The sequence below is a fragment of the Callorhinus ursinus genome, unplaced genomic scaffold (genome assembly GCF_003265705.2).
Source record: "Callorhinus ursinus isolate GAN/ISIS: 27379988/994484 unplaced genomic scaffold, GSC_fseal_2.0 scaffold14, whole genome shotgun sequence".
Classification (NCBI taxonomy): Eukaryota; Metazoa; Chordata; class Mammalia; order Carnivora; family Otariidae; genus Callorhinus; species Callorhinus ursinus.
Window position 1 is genome coordinate 8,870,920 of NW_027397076.1, and position 17,670 is coordinate 8,888,589.

At 38.4% G+C, this 17,670-nt stretch overlaps 1 protein-coding gene across 9 annotated transcripts in view; it reads right to left on the minus strand.

Moving 5' to 3' along the window:
* The window catches only part of ANO4 (anoctamin 4), a 444,815-nt gene that overhangs the window by 79,090 nt on the left and 348,055 nt on the right, over positions 1–17,670 (minus strand). For 7 of the 9 annotated variants that reach the window (XM_073900417.1, XM_073900416.1, XM_073900418.1 and 4 more), the window contains 4 exons: positions 15,257–15,378; positions 11,106–11,240; positions 9,936–10,032; positions 5,317–5,377 (listed from right to left, as the gene is read on the minus strand). The exons of 1 other annotated variant lie outside the window; for it this stretch is intronic. In XM_073900417.1, coding sequence (XP_073756518.1) covers positions 5,317–5,377; positions 9,936–10,032; positions 11,106–11,240; positions 15,257–15,378 — 415 coding nt within the window. The remainder of the gene's footprint in view (positions 1–5,316; positions 5,378–9,935; positions 10,033–11,105; positions 11,241–15,256; positions 15,379–17,670) is intronic. One more of the 9 variants, XM_073900419.1, reaches the window with a different exon arrangement.

Here is a 17,670-nt window from a genome sequence, read left to right on the forward strand (position 1 = left end):
AACACTACATCAAAAACTAATGATGTAATGTATGGTGATTAACATAACAAAAAAGGTATATTGATGTTTTAACAAAGCTGCAACCTCAAAATACGACCTTATTTGGAAATAAGGTAACTGCAGTTTAACTAGTTAAGATGAAATCATACTGGATTAGGGTGGGCTCTTAATCCAATTCAATTTAGTGTCCTTACAAGAAGATTGCCATGTGAAGACAGAGATACAGGGAAAATGCAGGTGAAGATGGAGACAGATTGGAGTGATGCACCCACAAGCCAAGGAATGTCAAGGATTGCTCACTGTCATAAGAATCTAGGAGAGAGATATGGGACAGGTATCCCCTCAGAGCCCTCAAAATAACTGACTCTTTTCATACCTTGATTTTTGACTTCTAGCCTCCAGAACAGTGAGAGAATAAATTTCTGTTGTTTTAAGCCATCCAGTTTGTGGTCCTTTGTTACAGCACTCCTAGGAAACTAATACATATGCTATGTCCCTATCACACTGAATGGCTTTCCTTTTCAGAGCCTAGCCCACACTGTTCTCAGTTCAGAATGTTTTCCACACCTCCTTCCAACTCCGCTCTTTGTTTGGCAAATTTGACTTGGTTTCAGGATCTCCTTTTGGATGAAATCATCTCTGCTTTTCCTTTTGGCTTCAGGAAGTTGGCAGCATGGATCCTCATTTTTCCCACTGTAAATAGGAAAATTGATATCCTATACTATAATTACCATCTCTCCCTCAACATACTATGAGATTTTTGAAAAGAACAGAGATAACATCTTACTCATTTTTGTATACCCATTGCCAAGTGATAGTGAGAATGTACTGTCTGCTGAATAATGAAGTCTTAACACATCCCACAAAAGGTGCATGACATAGTATACAAACTTTGGAATGACTTGAGTTAGGCAGACCAGATTGGGTTTAAAATCCAGGCTCCACCACTTAGTTGCTGGGTAATCTTGGGCAAATTGCATATGCTCTCTGTACCTCAATATATTCATCTATAAGACATAGATTATAATTTCTTTCTGGTGGGTTATAAGAAATTGATGAGGTGTCATGGCTATGTGACTATACCTACACACCTAATAGGCATTTAGTAAATAAATATATATGTGTAAATATTTATATATATTTATAAGTATAAATATATAATCACTATTTTGTTGGACATATACATAAGACTATAAAGATAAAATTAGTATAAATATCTAGAAATAAAAGGCAATTATTATAAAACTTATTTTAAAAAATGAGATCCACTTCACTTACAAATTACTGACAGAACCAGACAAAGAATCTTTGAATTTCCATTAAAATAACCACAATCTTGTTATTTTGATTGGAGAACACTGAGGACCTTGATATGTTTATTTACTGAGGGCAATTTAATTTTGGGCAGTAAAAGAAAAAGAAAAAGGAGAAAAAAACCCCCAGAAATGAAGAAAAGAGAAAGATAATCTGATTCCTGACAAGTCTCTGCCAAAATCTAGCTCCCTAATGACTCATTTTTTTTTCCCTAGAGAGAGAAGCTATTTTAGGCCTTAATTGTTTTGTCTCTTGACTCTTTCTGAACAAAAATGAACATTGAGGAAAGACTCACACTGTGGTTCGAGCCCAGAGCCCTAGGCTCACAGTGTACCTTGAGGGTCCCCAGGACAACCTGCTATCACAAAGGTAGCGGGGTTCTGTCAAGCTTTTAACCCCACACAAAGGCCCTTCCCAGCTGCTGTGGACTGGTTCCAAATGGAGCCCTATTGTTTCTTTGGTGAACACACAAAGCAAAAGGCAACAAAATAAACATATCAGCCCCATCCTTCAGAGGTCTTATAAACCACTCACATGTGTTCTCAACATCTCTGTATCTAGCAATTTCCCAAAAATAAAGTGCATTTGTTTTCTTAAATGTAACTTGTCAATCATAAACGATGAGTCTGAGACCATCAAACTGAGCTCCATTAGAACTGATACACTTTTATAGAACATCACCATTGCAAAACAGTATAAATGAGGCTTGGAACAAGTTTAACAGTCCTTTAAATTTAGATCTCTGAAGCAGAAGTAAATAGGGTTACAAACAGTACATGAACTAGCAATAGAGTGTAGAAGCTAAGAGTGCCCAGTTTAACTCCTGACTTTGCCACTTCCTAGCTACTACCCCAGCTTCCTCATCTATCACATGAAGATAATAATAGTACCTTCCTCAAATGTTGCTATAAAAATTAACTGAGATGATACTGTACAATGTGTAGGATGGTGTCTAGTAGATAGTAGGCCCTCTATAAGTGTATGCTATTGTCATACCTGTTATTATTGGCCATTTTAGATTTCTGCAAAAAGCACAGACTCATCTACAATGGAACACCTGGGGTAAATCATTCTTTTTCTCAAACTATCACATTTCTGAGAACCACAAAAGACTTAAGCAGTAAATTGTCAACTAAGAAAAAGCAATTCAGAGGATGAATTATTCCAGGCTTGCCTTGCCTGGAGTGGCCTTAAAATGTTCCCTTCTGCCCAAAGGTTATTACAATATATCTATAAGATTCTTACTGGTTACCCTCCAAGGCCCAATGTCAAATCTCTAATCCACCCACTTGCAACTCAGAAGCTTCTCAGCTCCATGCTCCAGGCAGCCACCACCAATCAACTGAGGTTGGCAAGGATAAAATACAACTATTTCTTATGACCAGCGTAAGATGTTACAACCTGCAAAGAAGGGACGCAATCCCCTTTATAATGGTGGTACTGGGTGAGGGGTCAGGGAGATTATGACCTCTGTCCTTTAGACAAATGTCATTATACCAGAATTTCATTTCTCTACAGTCTCAGAGGATAAACTGGGAGAAGAAAACATTATTTCAGTCAAAACTGGTTAAATACTAAAGTGGGTAAGGGAGTTTTGTGTATTAATTCTTCCAGTAAATTATTCTCTATACACAAGAATTAACTCATTACATAATAGACTCATGGCCCAAAGCAGAGCTGCCCAGTGGGTATGCCAGGGATGATTATAGGTGTGCAAGAGGTAATAATCCCTTCATCTCTCGGGGCAGGTAAGGCAAAGGTACTTAGGGCAGTATCACGTACATCAGTACGCCGTGCAAATAGTATCATTTCATATGTGTGCCATGAATGGAAAATTTTGGGAACCACTGGTTTAATAAATGAATATATTTTCTAAAGTATCCTCAATTTTAACTATGGCAAAGCTTAAGCACTGGGTGGCTTATTCTACTTCCTATCAGGGTTACCAATACAAATATTTTCTAGGAAAAATCCCGATATACATTCTTGATCTGAGAGCTCAGTCCCATCACCAAAATTCCGTTACGATTAGCTTCCTTTGTTTGCAAGGGACAGAAACGCACACGCACTAAGGTATAGCACAGACAATGAGGGCTTTTCACAAGTCCTATCAAGGGAGGCAGGAATCCCATGGGAATTAAAAGACAGCCTATTCAGAACAGGATACAGAAGCTAGCAGTTTGAGAGACTCCAGCCACAAGAGATCCTGTCTTTACCCTGATATTCTACTAACAACATGACGTGGCTACATTCTCTCTTTCTCTTTGGGGGACGGTCTTGCATTTTCTTCCAGTTGGCTACCAGTGGGCTTCTGGACCCCCTACTTTATATCTTTTCCACTAGTACTTTGCTTTTGCTTATTTCTAGGTTCTGATTTCTCATAACTTCAACCTGCTTTTAATCTCTCCTGATCCCTGCTTCTACCTCACGGTCAATCTCAATTTCCTTCTTTCTCCCCACTTCCTGTCCTGTCTGCATTTTTCAGTGTCAATTCCTATTGCTAATTCCCTGTCTCTCTCCCTACTTTTCATTCCACATTCTTGAGAATAAGCCTGTGGGTGATCTTTCCAGTTTCTCTTTCTACAGAACCTCAGGTCTTCTTCCAGGCCACTTACTACACTATGGTTTGACTAAAGCCTTGGGTCCAATCCCCACTGACTGAGAGGGGCTGGGGTCACAGGTTTCAAAATATGTTCCTTCAAGAGAGCTGTAGTGGGAGAGACAATTTTCCTTTGGAGATCTCGAGATAGGGAAGATAGAATATATCTATAGAACAAGCCTCCTCAAGAGTACAAGAAGTTTTTATATTTTCAGTTGTCAAAGAGACTATTTAAACACTTTCACTGTCTTAGAAAGAAACTCTTTTGATAATTTGCTTCTCTATCCCTTCTCTTTCCTTTTCTCCATCCATCCAACCAACCAACAAATATGAATCTGTCTTTAAAAGAAATGTATGAAATCGCCAATAACCACAATGATCCTTGAGGAACACGAACCTATGAGGGTAGATACATTGTGTATGCAAATCATTTTAAGCGTCCGAAGGATGACAGAAGTCAAATGTTACTAAGTTCAAAGGACGGAGATGACAATTCAGCTAGTCTCTGATAGAGAAGATCTGATATTCATTCCAGACGTAAACAACAACATGAGCCGGAGCCTTGAGTTAGCAGAGTTTTATAACATCAAAACAGAGATTCCGGCATTTTAAGTTCTAGAGGAAGTGCATGATTGTGAAAAATTCAAACCAAATTGAAAAAAATACTGTGTAAGAAATCTGTCTTTCATTACAGCTCACTTACCCTTTCCACAGGGGAACCTTCTCTTCAAAGGTAACCACCATTAACCGTTTACTCTAAATTTGTTCACTCTTTTCTATACTACTAAATCAAAACATTATAATGATTCCACGAGAAAGATACTATGAAACCCATTTTACAAAGAAGTAGGTTAAGTACTTTCTTTGGGTTAAGAAATTCTTTAAGTGAATGTTCCATCACATCTTGTTATTATGGAGCTTTTGACTTTAGCTGATCTAGAAGAACTCAATTCAGTTTTGTAAGTAGCTCTTGTTTTCGGGGGGTCATTTTAACCAGAACTGGAAGGAAGCCAGAGGCGGGCACTTATACATTAGCTGGATGAAAAGATTCCACTTACAACAGAAAGTCCCAAATACTTCTATGAGTACTTAGATCTTTACCAGACTTTTTGACATACTATAAGGTTTATTTTTGTCTCCAACAGAAGATGAATTTTACTTTAATAATGGGATGTTGATGAAACTGTTGAAGGTTTAAGAGAAATCAGATGTATTCCCCTCTATGACATTACTTTTTAAATAAATTAAATGAATTTTTAATCAGCTCATGTCTAATAGAATGGTCAACTGAATTTACTTAAGCCTCTTCCTTTCATAGCCACATGACAAAAATCAGATTTCTGAAGGAACATATTATAGAGCAGATAAAGGGAACTCAAGTTACGTGGCTACAGAACACTTACCCCAGACTGCCATGAAGACAGCAAAGAAGACAGTGGCTCCATTATCAAAGAGGTGAGTTACCTGGGAACAATATGAATCAGAGTTAAACTAGTTTCTCATAAACTATATTTCAATTCACATTTTTTTTCAAGTTCTGTAAAAATAAATGAATGTTGCAAGGTTTCTTGGGAGATATTCCTTTTGGATCATAATCGAGAAGGGGGTTCCTCCAACTATGAAGTAGTTTGGATAAGCAACAGAAAATTTGTTCCCTTTATGTAGTTATCACCTAGCTGAACATTTATCAGCAGCCCCAACAGTGCCAAAAATTTTTCTTTTATGCACCATAAAAACTGTTATATGTGGACATATGGATATACTTATATTTAAGACCAGGGAGGTATTATTGTCGCTGCTTTAAAGTCTCCTGATTTCTATTTTTAATGCCTCATCTATTCACTTTGAAAACATGGCTATTTTGTTTGTGTAGTTTTGAGCAAACATTTTCTGGGCTGCCCTCTGAATTTTAGTATTACAAAGAAGACAGAGCAGACCATTAACAAAATCCACTTCCACCTTTATTAAAGCCTCAGGTAATCACTGTATTTACCTATTACACATAACACAAAGACAGCTAGCAAATACTTTACTGCTAGATAATATATTCTATCACAAACACCACAGCAGAAAGCAAAGACATTCGTCCTGCAAAACTGCCACGCTCATCTCCGCCTCTAGGATAAATCACACCAATGTCATGCCGAATTGAAATGATGACTGATATGCTCATAAAGCATAACCTTTTTTGGGTGCTTTATAGCTCTCTATAAAATATACTTTACTATCCCTTGGAGAATGTGCCAACTATAAACAGGTCTTTTCCTGTTCTATCAAGTGTGAAGTATTTCAAAATTTTCCAAAAGTTTATGCCTTCTTTTTCTTTGAACATAGGAGAGATGAGCAGCATTCAAATACCTAATGTAGATAAAAGGCAAAAGCCAATTTATTTCATATGCCAGAGGGAGTGTTAAGTTTTACACTGCATACTGTATAATGCACTGAGCATTAAATCAAGCCCGAGAGTTCCAGTGGTGTACATGGCTGGTCTGTGCTCTCTATTAGGGTGTTTACACGGATTTGGTGGAAGTTGTAGCCTGCACCATCAGTGTAGATTCTGGAATGAATTGTGGTGGACACTGTTTTTGGCTGTTCACATTATCTTTCTCCCCTCTCCTGGTAGTAGATATCTCCCATGTAGGTCACTAGGGGCATGTGGCTCAAATATAGAATTGATTATAGAGTCTTTCTCTGGAACTGATAAGCAAACATTTGGAGAGAGACATTTTTCTGCTGCAGTTACTTGGAAATATGTGAATCAGGAGGGGTAAGTTAATATGGACTTCTGGTTCCTACTAAAATGATAAGTTAAAATAGAGTGATGGCTCCTTTTGCCAAAATCAACCGTAGAGAAGCAAGATAGTAGATTCTGGGAACTAACAAAACACACACAAAAAAAGACCCTGAGAAACCCCCAGGCAGATGGTAAGTTGCCTTGAACAGGTGTGTGTATGTGTTTGTGTGTGTGTGTGTGTGTGTGTGTGTGTGAGAGAGAGAGAGAGAGAGAGAGAGAGAGAGAGAGAGGGAGAGAGAGAGAGAGAGAGAGATGGAGGTGGTGGTTTACAGGGAGACTTAGTGGCAGTTCCCAAGCAAAGTGGGAACTTGGCTTGGAGCAATACACAAGTTCTACTCCAGCCTCTCCCTCAATGGTCATTGGACAGTTAGGGTCTCCCATCAAATCAGCTGCAACAGGCCAAACCACAGGGGCTGGTTCTTGGGGTAATATCAGAGTTCTGCCTGGTTGAGGAGATGAGGAGGTGCTGCCTGGCCAGCTGTCCTCAGACATTCTCTCCTCAGTCCAGCTCCTCTTAAATTTCAGGCCTGGTAGATTATAATCAAGGAAGAGTGGCTTCATCCAATTCTGTTTTGTTCCCGGGCAGGCTTAAAAATGAAACGCTGACCAAAAAGTCCTCTGGAAAAGTGCAGCACACAGTGGTACCTGAGACACACTGTCCTTTCCTTTCTGTAAACTCACCAGGCCTGAGAGCTGAGTGTCTGGCCTCTGACCATCACCCAAAGTGGTTGACACCTCCAGGGGACAAACATGCACAGGTCAAAATAATGAAGTATTTGGGGAAGACAGCTGACTCCAAAGAATTCCAAACTAGGCAATACACATGTTCTGAAATAGACATTCTGTAACAGTAGACCAAGCATTTTTAAAAAGCATAAAAACATGCTTCAGGAGATAGAGAAGATACAAGCCTCATGTCGTGACAGTTAGCAGCTACCTTCCCCATCATGTAAGGAGAACCTCTCTGAAGAAGGATCTTGTAGACAGATGGCTCAATAGAGACATATGAGGCCTGGAGGACCAGTTTAGGCCTTGAGGCCCTTGTTCTCAGACAGCGTGAGCTATTCCAGTACATTTTCCCAGTGAAATGAGCCAATAAGTCCCTTCTGGCTTAAGCCAATTTCAGTTGGGTTTCTGACCTCGCAAGTGTAAAGGTTGGGGATAAAGCATTCCTGACTGGCAGAACAGCCATTGATTAGATTGGATCTGGAATCTGATTGGATCCAATATCCCTATGTATCCTCAGTCCCATGAAATGGATTTGGCCTTTCTAATAAATGCTTCTAAAGGAAACTCTACAGAACTTCAATTCTTTCATCAGAGGCTTTTTTTTAGCTTTCATTTTACTAAGTATTTTAAGGAAGGACCCACTCTAAAATCCAGAATCCGAACATCTTGTAGCCTCAATATGGCACAAGGATATGTTTTGCAATCAGACAAACCAAGGCTTAGCTAACTTAGCCTTACTGCTGTGTGACCATAGATGAGTAATTTTTACCTCTGAGTAAAACAAGAGTAATAACATCTACCTTGAAGTTGCTGTAAGAATTAGAAATAAAAACGTAGGTTGCCTAGCTACTTTTATGTATACAGCCTAGCTATTATAATTATTATTATTCTAGATCTTATATTCAGTAGGATAACTGCTCAACTAGCTCCTATAAAATCAGCACTCTGAACTATCCATGATGATCCTTTTAGGGAATCATCATGGATCTCCCTAAGGAGAGAACCTCACTCAGGTCCTATCTTTCCATGTAAAAAACAAATATCCCCAAACAACAGTAACAACAAAAGACTGCATTTCTGAGATTCCCAAAAGGCAGAATTTTTGCACCTGAGTCATTCAAGCTTAACTCATGATCTTTAAACAAGATTATATTACTGACAAAACTCTCTTGATTCTCACCAAATCTTTATTTCCCAAGCTCATTCTGTTAGTTTTTCCTCGCTCACTTGGGTCTATCTCCAAAGGTAGGGAGAGTATTTTGTGCTTTTTTGGTCTCTTGCAGCACTTATCCAAATCTTTCTAAGATCACAGCTGGCTGCTGTGGTTTGGGCTCTACCCACATAGAATGGCACCTGCAGTGTTACAGACATCATGGATGGGCGGGCTCCTGGGCTGTCTATCAGATGTTCTCTCACTTAAAATGAACAAAACTCTGCCATGCCCACAGTGTAATTAAATAGATCCAAGCTGCAGGGACTGCAGATATTAGCAAAGTCTGCCAACCCTTTTTGTATCTGAAATCTGGGAAAGTTGACAGGTAGTGGTCTTGGAAAAGTCTTCAGCAGCCCACACTCTAGCTATTGCTTTATATTAGTGACAACGTCCATAAGTAAAAAATAAGGAATTTGATGAATGTATCTAAAATTTTAATAAAGTAAGGCATAACATGAGAAAGGGACATGAAATAACATATAATAGATATAATAATGCTATGTATTTTTTTCAAAGTACTTTTCCATATAGGTACTATCTTCTTTGTCTTCATGATAAGCCATGGGGCAGAGAAGGTAGTTATTACTGCCTGCATTTTAGAGATGAGAAAGCTCAGCCTCAAAGAGATTGTCCATGTGCCCGGTCAACAAGGCAAGTAGCTGAACTAGTCCTGAATCTAATTTTTTTTTTTTTTACAATAACAATAATGAAAGAGGAAAATGGTGGCGGCTCTCATTTACTGAGATTTTACCATCTGCCAAGCACTTTGATCAGTAAACATTTTATCTCATTTCTTATAACAATTGTGTAAAACAAGCATCATGTTCTCCATTTTACAATAAGAAAACTGTGGCTCAGAGAGGTAAATGACTTGTTCTGGGACTGATAAGTGGTAAAGAGCGAGTCAAGATCTGAGTCTTTCTCTGACTCTAACAACTGTACTCTTTGCAGTATGCATACTGCAGCTTCCTGTGATGATAATCAGAGCTAATACACAAACAATGAATCATAGAACACTACATCAAGAACTAATGATGTACTGTACAGTAACTAACATAATGTAATAAAAAGTAATAAATAAAAAATTAAAAAAATAAAATAAAATACATATACAGTAAAAGACGTATTTGAATAAGAATACCAAGTGATAAGAGGTAACTCTCTCCTACAACATCAATTTGAGACTCAAAGACCAGCAATGACAAAGAGAATATAGTTACCCTCTGTTCCTCAGGGAAATGTATGAAAAATTCAATCTACCTAAAATGCCACAGATTTGAAATTACCTTGGCATAAACGCAGCTATCTGACAGCCTCATGAATGGACAATATTTATCACACACGGGACACATGATGATATCTGTAGCTTGGCAGACTTCTTTACTGGAAGAGAGAATAGAAAAGGACTCCTTTTTAATGACATAAGAGCATGTTTTCTTCTCCAATTTCACCAGAATCCTCAACCACTAAATAAGATCCAGTAGATTAGATTTTTGTCCTTAGAAGCTTCCTAGCCTTCTCTGTTATTAATGTAAACAAGTGCCTGCACATTTTAATAATTTGATAAACCTACTTATTTGTGAGGTTGTTTCTTAGTTTTACATATTAAAAAGTTAAACTTTGAAAATACATGAAGCACAACATTGGATATTATACCCTAAATGACACAAAAGTCATTCACAACACTGCACAGATTTGAAGCAATTTCATACTGAATTATAGAAACAACCAGGTACCTAAAAGTGTCTGCTTCAATCTCTATGTACATGATAAGTGAAAACCAGTAATGGAGGGCTAAATAAAAATAAGATGCACTAGTTCTAGGGGAAAACTATATCCCCATTAATAATTCTACCAGAAAGTAAAATATTTTTTTACAGGAGGCGGAATCAATCACTTTTACTTTTGCAATCACTTTTAAAAAGGCACATCATTTAAGATCATTGTCTAGACTGGCAATAAAACCTCTACGAATACCTTAAACTCTATTCTGGTGAGAGCTAAGATAACAACCTCAACACTGAATCATTCATTCTCAAGGCCCCAGCAAGTTGGTGAGATGTCTTTCCGGCTTAGGTTTTAAAAGGTCTTTGTAAAAACACAGAATTCATAAAAAAGGATTATTAACCCACCATTTTGCAGGATTAGCAGAAAGAGGAAAGGTAAAAAAGTCAGAAAGAGAGCAACTGTTAGCCAGTGAATGGAAGTGATTTTTCTGTGGACACGGAGTGGCTTATATGTCCATAAACATAAAGTTTGATTCCCTGGTAACTGAAGACTACAGCAGTAGGCAATGGATGGAACATCTAGTGAACTGAGCCTTCTGAATTCTTCCCAGGAGTGACTGAGAAGGAAGTTAGAAGGAAAAGCGGGCCCACAGCATGGGAACATCCCCAAAGCACCACCACCCGTCTCTAAATAGAAGCAAGGGCAGGCTCACCCAGAGCTCCCCATACCTGACTTGGCAGTGATCCAGAGTAATGACTCCATACAAAAAGACAAATAATCCAATGAAGGCAGCTGGGAAGAGCATGCCGGTGTACCAGCCCAACCAGGCAAAATACAACCCAATCTTCTCTCCAAAGTACCGCCTGTTTAAGACACAAGAGCCTTGCAAATCATAGTGAAGTGTTTATAGAGTTAGGCATTATAAAATACTTTGCTCAGTCATGTTACTGGCCTTGCTGATAACACATGCATCCAAGAGAATAGAGCACTTGACCAAACTAAGGCTCTGGCTTAAATTTCTTCTCCTATCATTATATATCAGAAATAGATGAACCCTTCCATAAAAGAACATGATTATATACAAGCTTGTTCTGAGAACACAAATAAACCCATGCCCATTCAGGAAGATATGACACTTATTAATACAGAACCAGGAGAATTTGAAGTATTGGTGACAACACATCATCTCATCTTTGCCATTTCTGAGTCTGTGCTTTTTTGTAACACATGTATTATAATTACATATATCTTTAAAAATAGGAAACAAAGTTATTGCAAAAAACTTTAAACACCCCTTTCAATATTTCATAGCTTTCTAAGATGTTTAGAATGCTAGAATCACAAGATATTAGAAAGAAAAAAAACTCTAATTATAGAGATTCAAAATGAATTGATAAATGAGAGCAACTTTTCCTTTTAATGATTTTTCACAAGTTTCAACATCTACCTCAATAAATGTTTTTTCTGAGACTAACCAGTCTGCCTAGTGCCCTGCAGTGTGCGAAGTTTAGAAATGTCCAGGGAATTCCTTGTTTTTTCTTTCTCAAACACCATTAAGAATATAATTGACTTATGTTAGAATACAACCCAAATTCTGCTTTCTATGCCTCTCAACTGCTATATTTCATTAGTTAGAGGTTAATTACTTTTTAGTCTAATATAAGAATATTCTTTTTTTTTTTTTTAGATTTTATTTATTTATTTGACAGAGAGAGACAGCGAGAGCAGGAACACAAGCAGGGGGAGTGGGAGAGGGAGAAGCAGGCTTCCCGCTGAGCAGGGAGCCCGATGTGGGACTCGATCCCAGGACCCTGGGATCATGACCCGAGCCGAAGGCAGACGCCTAACGACTGAGCCACCCAGGCGCCCTAATATAAGAATATTCTAATTATTATTTTTTAACTTGCAAAGTTAATTTATTCAAGAAAAATATGAAGCAAGACATTTTAGCTTATATAGACATGCTTACATTTTATTTTTCCTTTTTTTTCTATTTCTAAGATTAAAAATACTTAAATACATCCTTTTAATAGATGAAAATCCATCATAGTAAAGTAGTCACTTAAATCACCTAATAGCTTTTTTTTTTTTTAAATTTTATTATGTTAGTCACCATCATTAGTTTTTGATGTGGTGATCCATGATCCATTGTTTTTGTATAACACCCAGTGCTCCATGCAGTACGTGCCCTCCTTAATACCCATCACCAGGCTAACCCATCCCTGCACCCCCTCCCCTCTAGAATGCTCAGTTTGTGTCTCAGAGTCCATAGTCTCTCATGGTTCATCTCTCCCCCCGATTTCCCGCCCCCTTCATTCTATTTTTTTCTTTTCTTTTTTTTTAAGATTTTATTTTTTTATTTGAGAGAGAGAGAATGAGAGATAGAGAGCACGAGAGGGAAGAGGGTCAGAGGGAGAAGCAGACTCCCCGCTGAGCAGGGAGCCCGATGTGGGACTCGATCCCAGGACTCCAGGATCATGACCTGAGCCGAAGGCAGTTGCTTAACCAACTGAGCCACCCAGGCACCCCTTCCTTCTAAACAAATGTTGCTGACCACCTGTTTCCAAATACTGGCCTCTTCCTTTTTTCTTAGAATGTCCAATGGTTCCTAAAAGCTCTGAAAGATGGAATAAAGATTATTTATCCTATCTTCTACTGTGTCCCAAGAGAAACTTTCCACTCTCTGAAGACTCTCCCAGGGTACATTCAAATACACAGATACATCCTTTTATTCATTCAACAAATTAAAAAAAAATACTTTCCATGTGGCAAATATTGTGCTAGGAGCTGAGGATACAAAATCAGCTTGGTCCCTGCTCTTGTGCAGCTCACAGGCTGACAGAGTAGACAGACATCAATCAGTTAAAGAAATAAGTTTATAATTAGAACACTGGGAAAAGGGCTACAAAAGGAGATGAACACAATTCCCCAGTATATAAACCAAGACCATGTGACCACCCTACTCAGGAAGACTTCTCTGAGGAGGTGATTATTAACTAGGTGGGCCTGGGGACGGGATCAAGTGTTTCCAGTAAGTATAAAGACCCTACGGCAGAAGGGACCAGGTGAAATAAGGGCAGTGTGTCTGGAACACTGGTAACGAGATGGGCTGGTGAGGTAGGTGGAGGCTGGGCCTCGGAGGGTCTTATAAACCATGCTAACTGCATTGATTCTTGTCTTGAGAGAATGGGAAAATCATAAGAGAGTTTTAACATTCAAAGGACATAATCAGATCTAATTCCAAAAAGATCCCTCTACTTGCAGGGTAGAGAATGGATTGGAAGTGACCAGAATGGGAAAAGGGAGACCAAGTATGGGACAACAGCCATCATCCAGGTTATCAGGTGAAGGAGGCAGTATGATGGAGGAAGTCCTGGGGTGTGCCCAGAATCAAGAGACATGGAGGAAGCAAAATCTGTAGGATAAGAGCTATTTAAGAGTTGAGATTCCCTAGATACCCCACAACTTCATTCTAATGAAATATTGCTTATGCTTTTCATCTCCATTCCTTTGGCCTATACAAATCCTACTCTCTTCCAGGCTCAGCTCTACAGAGCCTTCCACAGAGGCACCAACTCATATCTATCCTTTCCATTTTTCCAAATTGTTATAAAACTAATCACCTTCATCACACATTTTACCTAATTGTGCAGTCTTGTATTTTCTAGTTGTTTCAAGCATGCAGAGCCTGTTTTGCTGAAGGAAACTGAGTTTCTCAGATATGGTGGCTTCCATTTGTCTTTGCCAATATTATTTAGCATCACACTAGAAACACAATGGGCAGTTAATTAATACTCATTGACAAACAGGCAGATATTTTGCCTGCAGTAATTTTCTGGAATTTTTGATCACTGTAATCCTGTAATATTGGGAGTGAGGCTGGTAAGAGGACTTACTTGTATTTTTTTCTTCCTCCACTGTTTTACACCATGTATTGAGACTGGTCAAAAGAAAATGATCTCATCTCAGAAAGTATTTTCCACTCACCCAGATCATCTGGATTATTTGTTACTAACACAAAGAACAGTATACAATTCATCAATGACCCTGGGTCAGTAGGAATAAATACTTAGTAACAAGGACTCTGGCAAGAAAAATGACTACCCAGGCAGACAAAATGTAAAGTGAGTTGTCTTACTATGTCATTTTCCTCTGGGCTCATTTTTTTTAAGGGCACTAGTGAAAGTAAACCAAATCCAGCTAGTCTAGGAAATGAGACATGATTTTCTTTATAAGGAATCCATGAAGCATGGATTGTTACCCAATCTTAATAACCAGTCTCTAAATAAATAATGAGATGTCAGAGTATAATGGTGCCATGGCAGAGAGTTGGACATAAATAGTTAAAAAAACATACATTTTCACTGTAGAATTATCATAGGTTAAAAGCTGATATACTAATATACTAATTTGACTTGCAGAATTAAAACAATCTTTAAAGGTTATTAGTTGAAAATTACAATAAGCCTGAAATTTATTAGAATGATAGAACTCCATTTTTCTTACTTATATGGAAGGTGTGTGTAAGGCTAATATTCCATTTGTCACTAATATATGTAAGCCTGTCACCTTCCTGCAATTGTTACTGATAATTTGTCAATAACAGTCGCATGAATGACTCGCTCCATATAAAGTCCTATGGAAGGCCTGACTGATCTCACAGGCCCCTTCCTGAGACCTTTTTGGAGGAAGCAGCATCCTCATCAGAGTGAGGTCTAGTTTACCAAGAAAGACCGATGTCCTCTGATGAGTTGCCTTCTTGAGATGAAGCCAGATTTGAGTAAGAGCTGTGTAACTCAGACTTTTTCCTTGTCCCAGCTGACAGCCTGCCCTAATCATTCTGTGCAAGTTTTATATTTGCAGCTGGTTAAGAACTCACCTTACAAGATCCAAAGGCTGGTATTTATACCACACACCCCAGGAGGCCCAGCACTCATAGAGCAGATGTCGGTGGTTTTCCGCTCCGTGGGTTCTAATGGAGTTTTTACTTCTGTAACTTCCCTGGGATAAAAACACCACCTTCCAGTGAGGTAATACCAAAAAATCCATAAGGAAAAGCTGATAGTAATACTAGTCTTTTATGGAAGGAGTAGTGATGGGGTGATATTAGAAAGAAATGGATCCATACTATTGAAAGGAAAGCAGTTATTGTGGACATAATCTTGTTGATGATGCTGTGTAGTAAAAAGCACATGCTTGCTAGGAATCAGGCAGGTTTGAACTGAGTTCAAACTCAGTCCCACTGCTTCTTAGCTAGGAGACCTTAATCTCTCTGAGCCTTAGATTTCTAGTTCATTATGGAACTAATAATTCCTGCCTCATTAATTTTCTTTCATGGTTTGAGTGAATAAAGTGTCTTGCGTAGAGGCCATGCCCAAGACTTAGCTCTCTTTTCCATTTGTCTCAAGACAGGGTAGTCGGTAAACAGCCATAGTTGTACCCTTGCCTTATCCACACAAAAACCCTAAAATACAAAAGCTGGATAGAACTTCAAAATTACAATTCAAATCTAATTCAACCACCTCATGGAGCAAATGAGGAGACCAAGGACCAGACAGCTGGAGGTTTTTCTGAGTTCAGCTAGTGGCAATGCTAGCTTCATAAACAGAAAAAGTACTTTCTGGAGGACTAATTATTAACATTAACCTGAGAAGTTCTTTCTCAGTGGAAGGTGAACAAGACTGAGAGACAAGAAACTCAGGTTCTAGTCTCAGCTTAACCAACAACTCACACAGTAACTAGAGGGAGCTAACCTTTCTCTAAACCTCTATTTAAATTTTTAACATGAAACAAGGGCAACAATATCTTCCCTTCTTGCTTTTCTGCCTCTGAAGGTTATTAGGATGTTAAATAATATAATTAAGTTAAACAGAGTAAAGAGTCAACAGTGATTATGTTACTGTTTCTGCTATCACTGATTTAGAAGGTCTCTTCTCATAGAATACAGGGTTTTACTGAGGTATGAAAACCAAAGAGAAGAGGCCTTGAATTACTCCATGTAGTTTCAGAACTGCATCTTCTCAGACATCGTCATACCTGCCACCTACTCATCTGCACAGATACTTCTGCTCACCTACCATTGTTCAGACACTGCCCTCTCTACGGGCAAGGGCTCAGCTGTGGGAGGATGTAGTTGTCACTGAAACCTTTTTTGGGCAATCCAGTAAATAACTACAAGAAGCACATGATGTTTTGGGAGGTGGGAATCTGTCTTGAGAGTTCAGAATCACCCATGTGTGGCTTTAAAAACCTTTGGGTCAAAATGTTTGCTGTTGTCATATGAGAGGGATCATTCCAAAAATGTTTCGTGGAAGTCTGTAAATAGGGTCTGAGACCAAAGCTTCTAGTTTTCTTAATGAATAAGATTTGTAAAATTCTCCATCACCTTTGCATCCTTGTGGTGTTTAAAACAACAGAAGCAGCACTGTAATCCAAATAAAAGGTATGTTTTGGAAAGACTTGCCATTTGCAAATTGTTGGAACTGTTCTGCAAAGTTTACTGGCAAACCACTAACACTGTTTCCAGTAGAAGACTTCTGGAAATAACTCCCAGAAGTTCCAGCCTGGCTAGCTTGTGAGGTCCTACAGGGCATGGGCAAGGATAATCATCTTTGTGCTCTCTTTGTCACACAGTGACAGGTACAAAGTAGGGGGTCAATACCATGAACATGACAACAATCTCTCATCACCAATCATAAGGATTATGTCCCTGAAAACCTATGTGTACAAGAGAATTCTGGGTTAAATAACCCAAGATTGAATGGGGAAAGCCGGGTTAAGGGGAACCACAGTTATATTTGCTAAAGTCCTTATATATGACAAAAACCATGCAGCAAATAAAGAGAATATCAAATTTTATATATCTTAAATGAGCAATAATAGGTACAATACTATTCATTTCCATTCATCACCCTTTGGTTACCACAGGCTTTTCAAGATGGTTCCCTCCTCCTCTCTAAAGAATAGCTATAAATTTCTTCGTTACAGAGACTATACGTTTCAGGAACATTTTCCCCATGGGTCTGGTGCCTCATGCAAATTTTCAGTGCTTCTTTAATTTTATGACTTGGAGTTCCTCTGAATTCATGCTGAGTGACTCTTGATTCAAGTATTCTTAAATTACATGAAAAAAGATATATAGAAATAAATCTATGATGAGGGAGAGACGTCACAATGCATGTAGACTCTCCCTAATTATCCACTGAATAAATTAAATTCATTCTGAACAAATGTCATATCAACAACTCAGTTAATGACTATTCCCAGAAGCTAATTTAATAACAAGAAACTGAC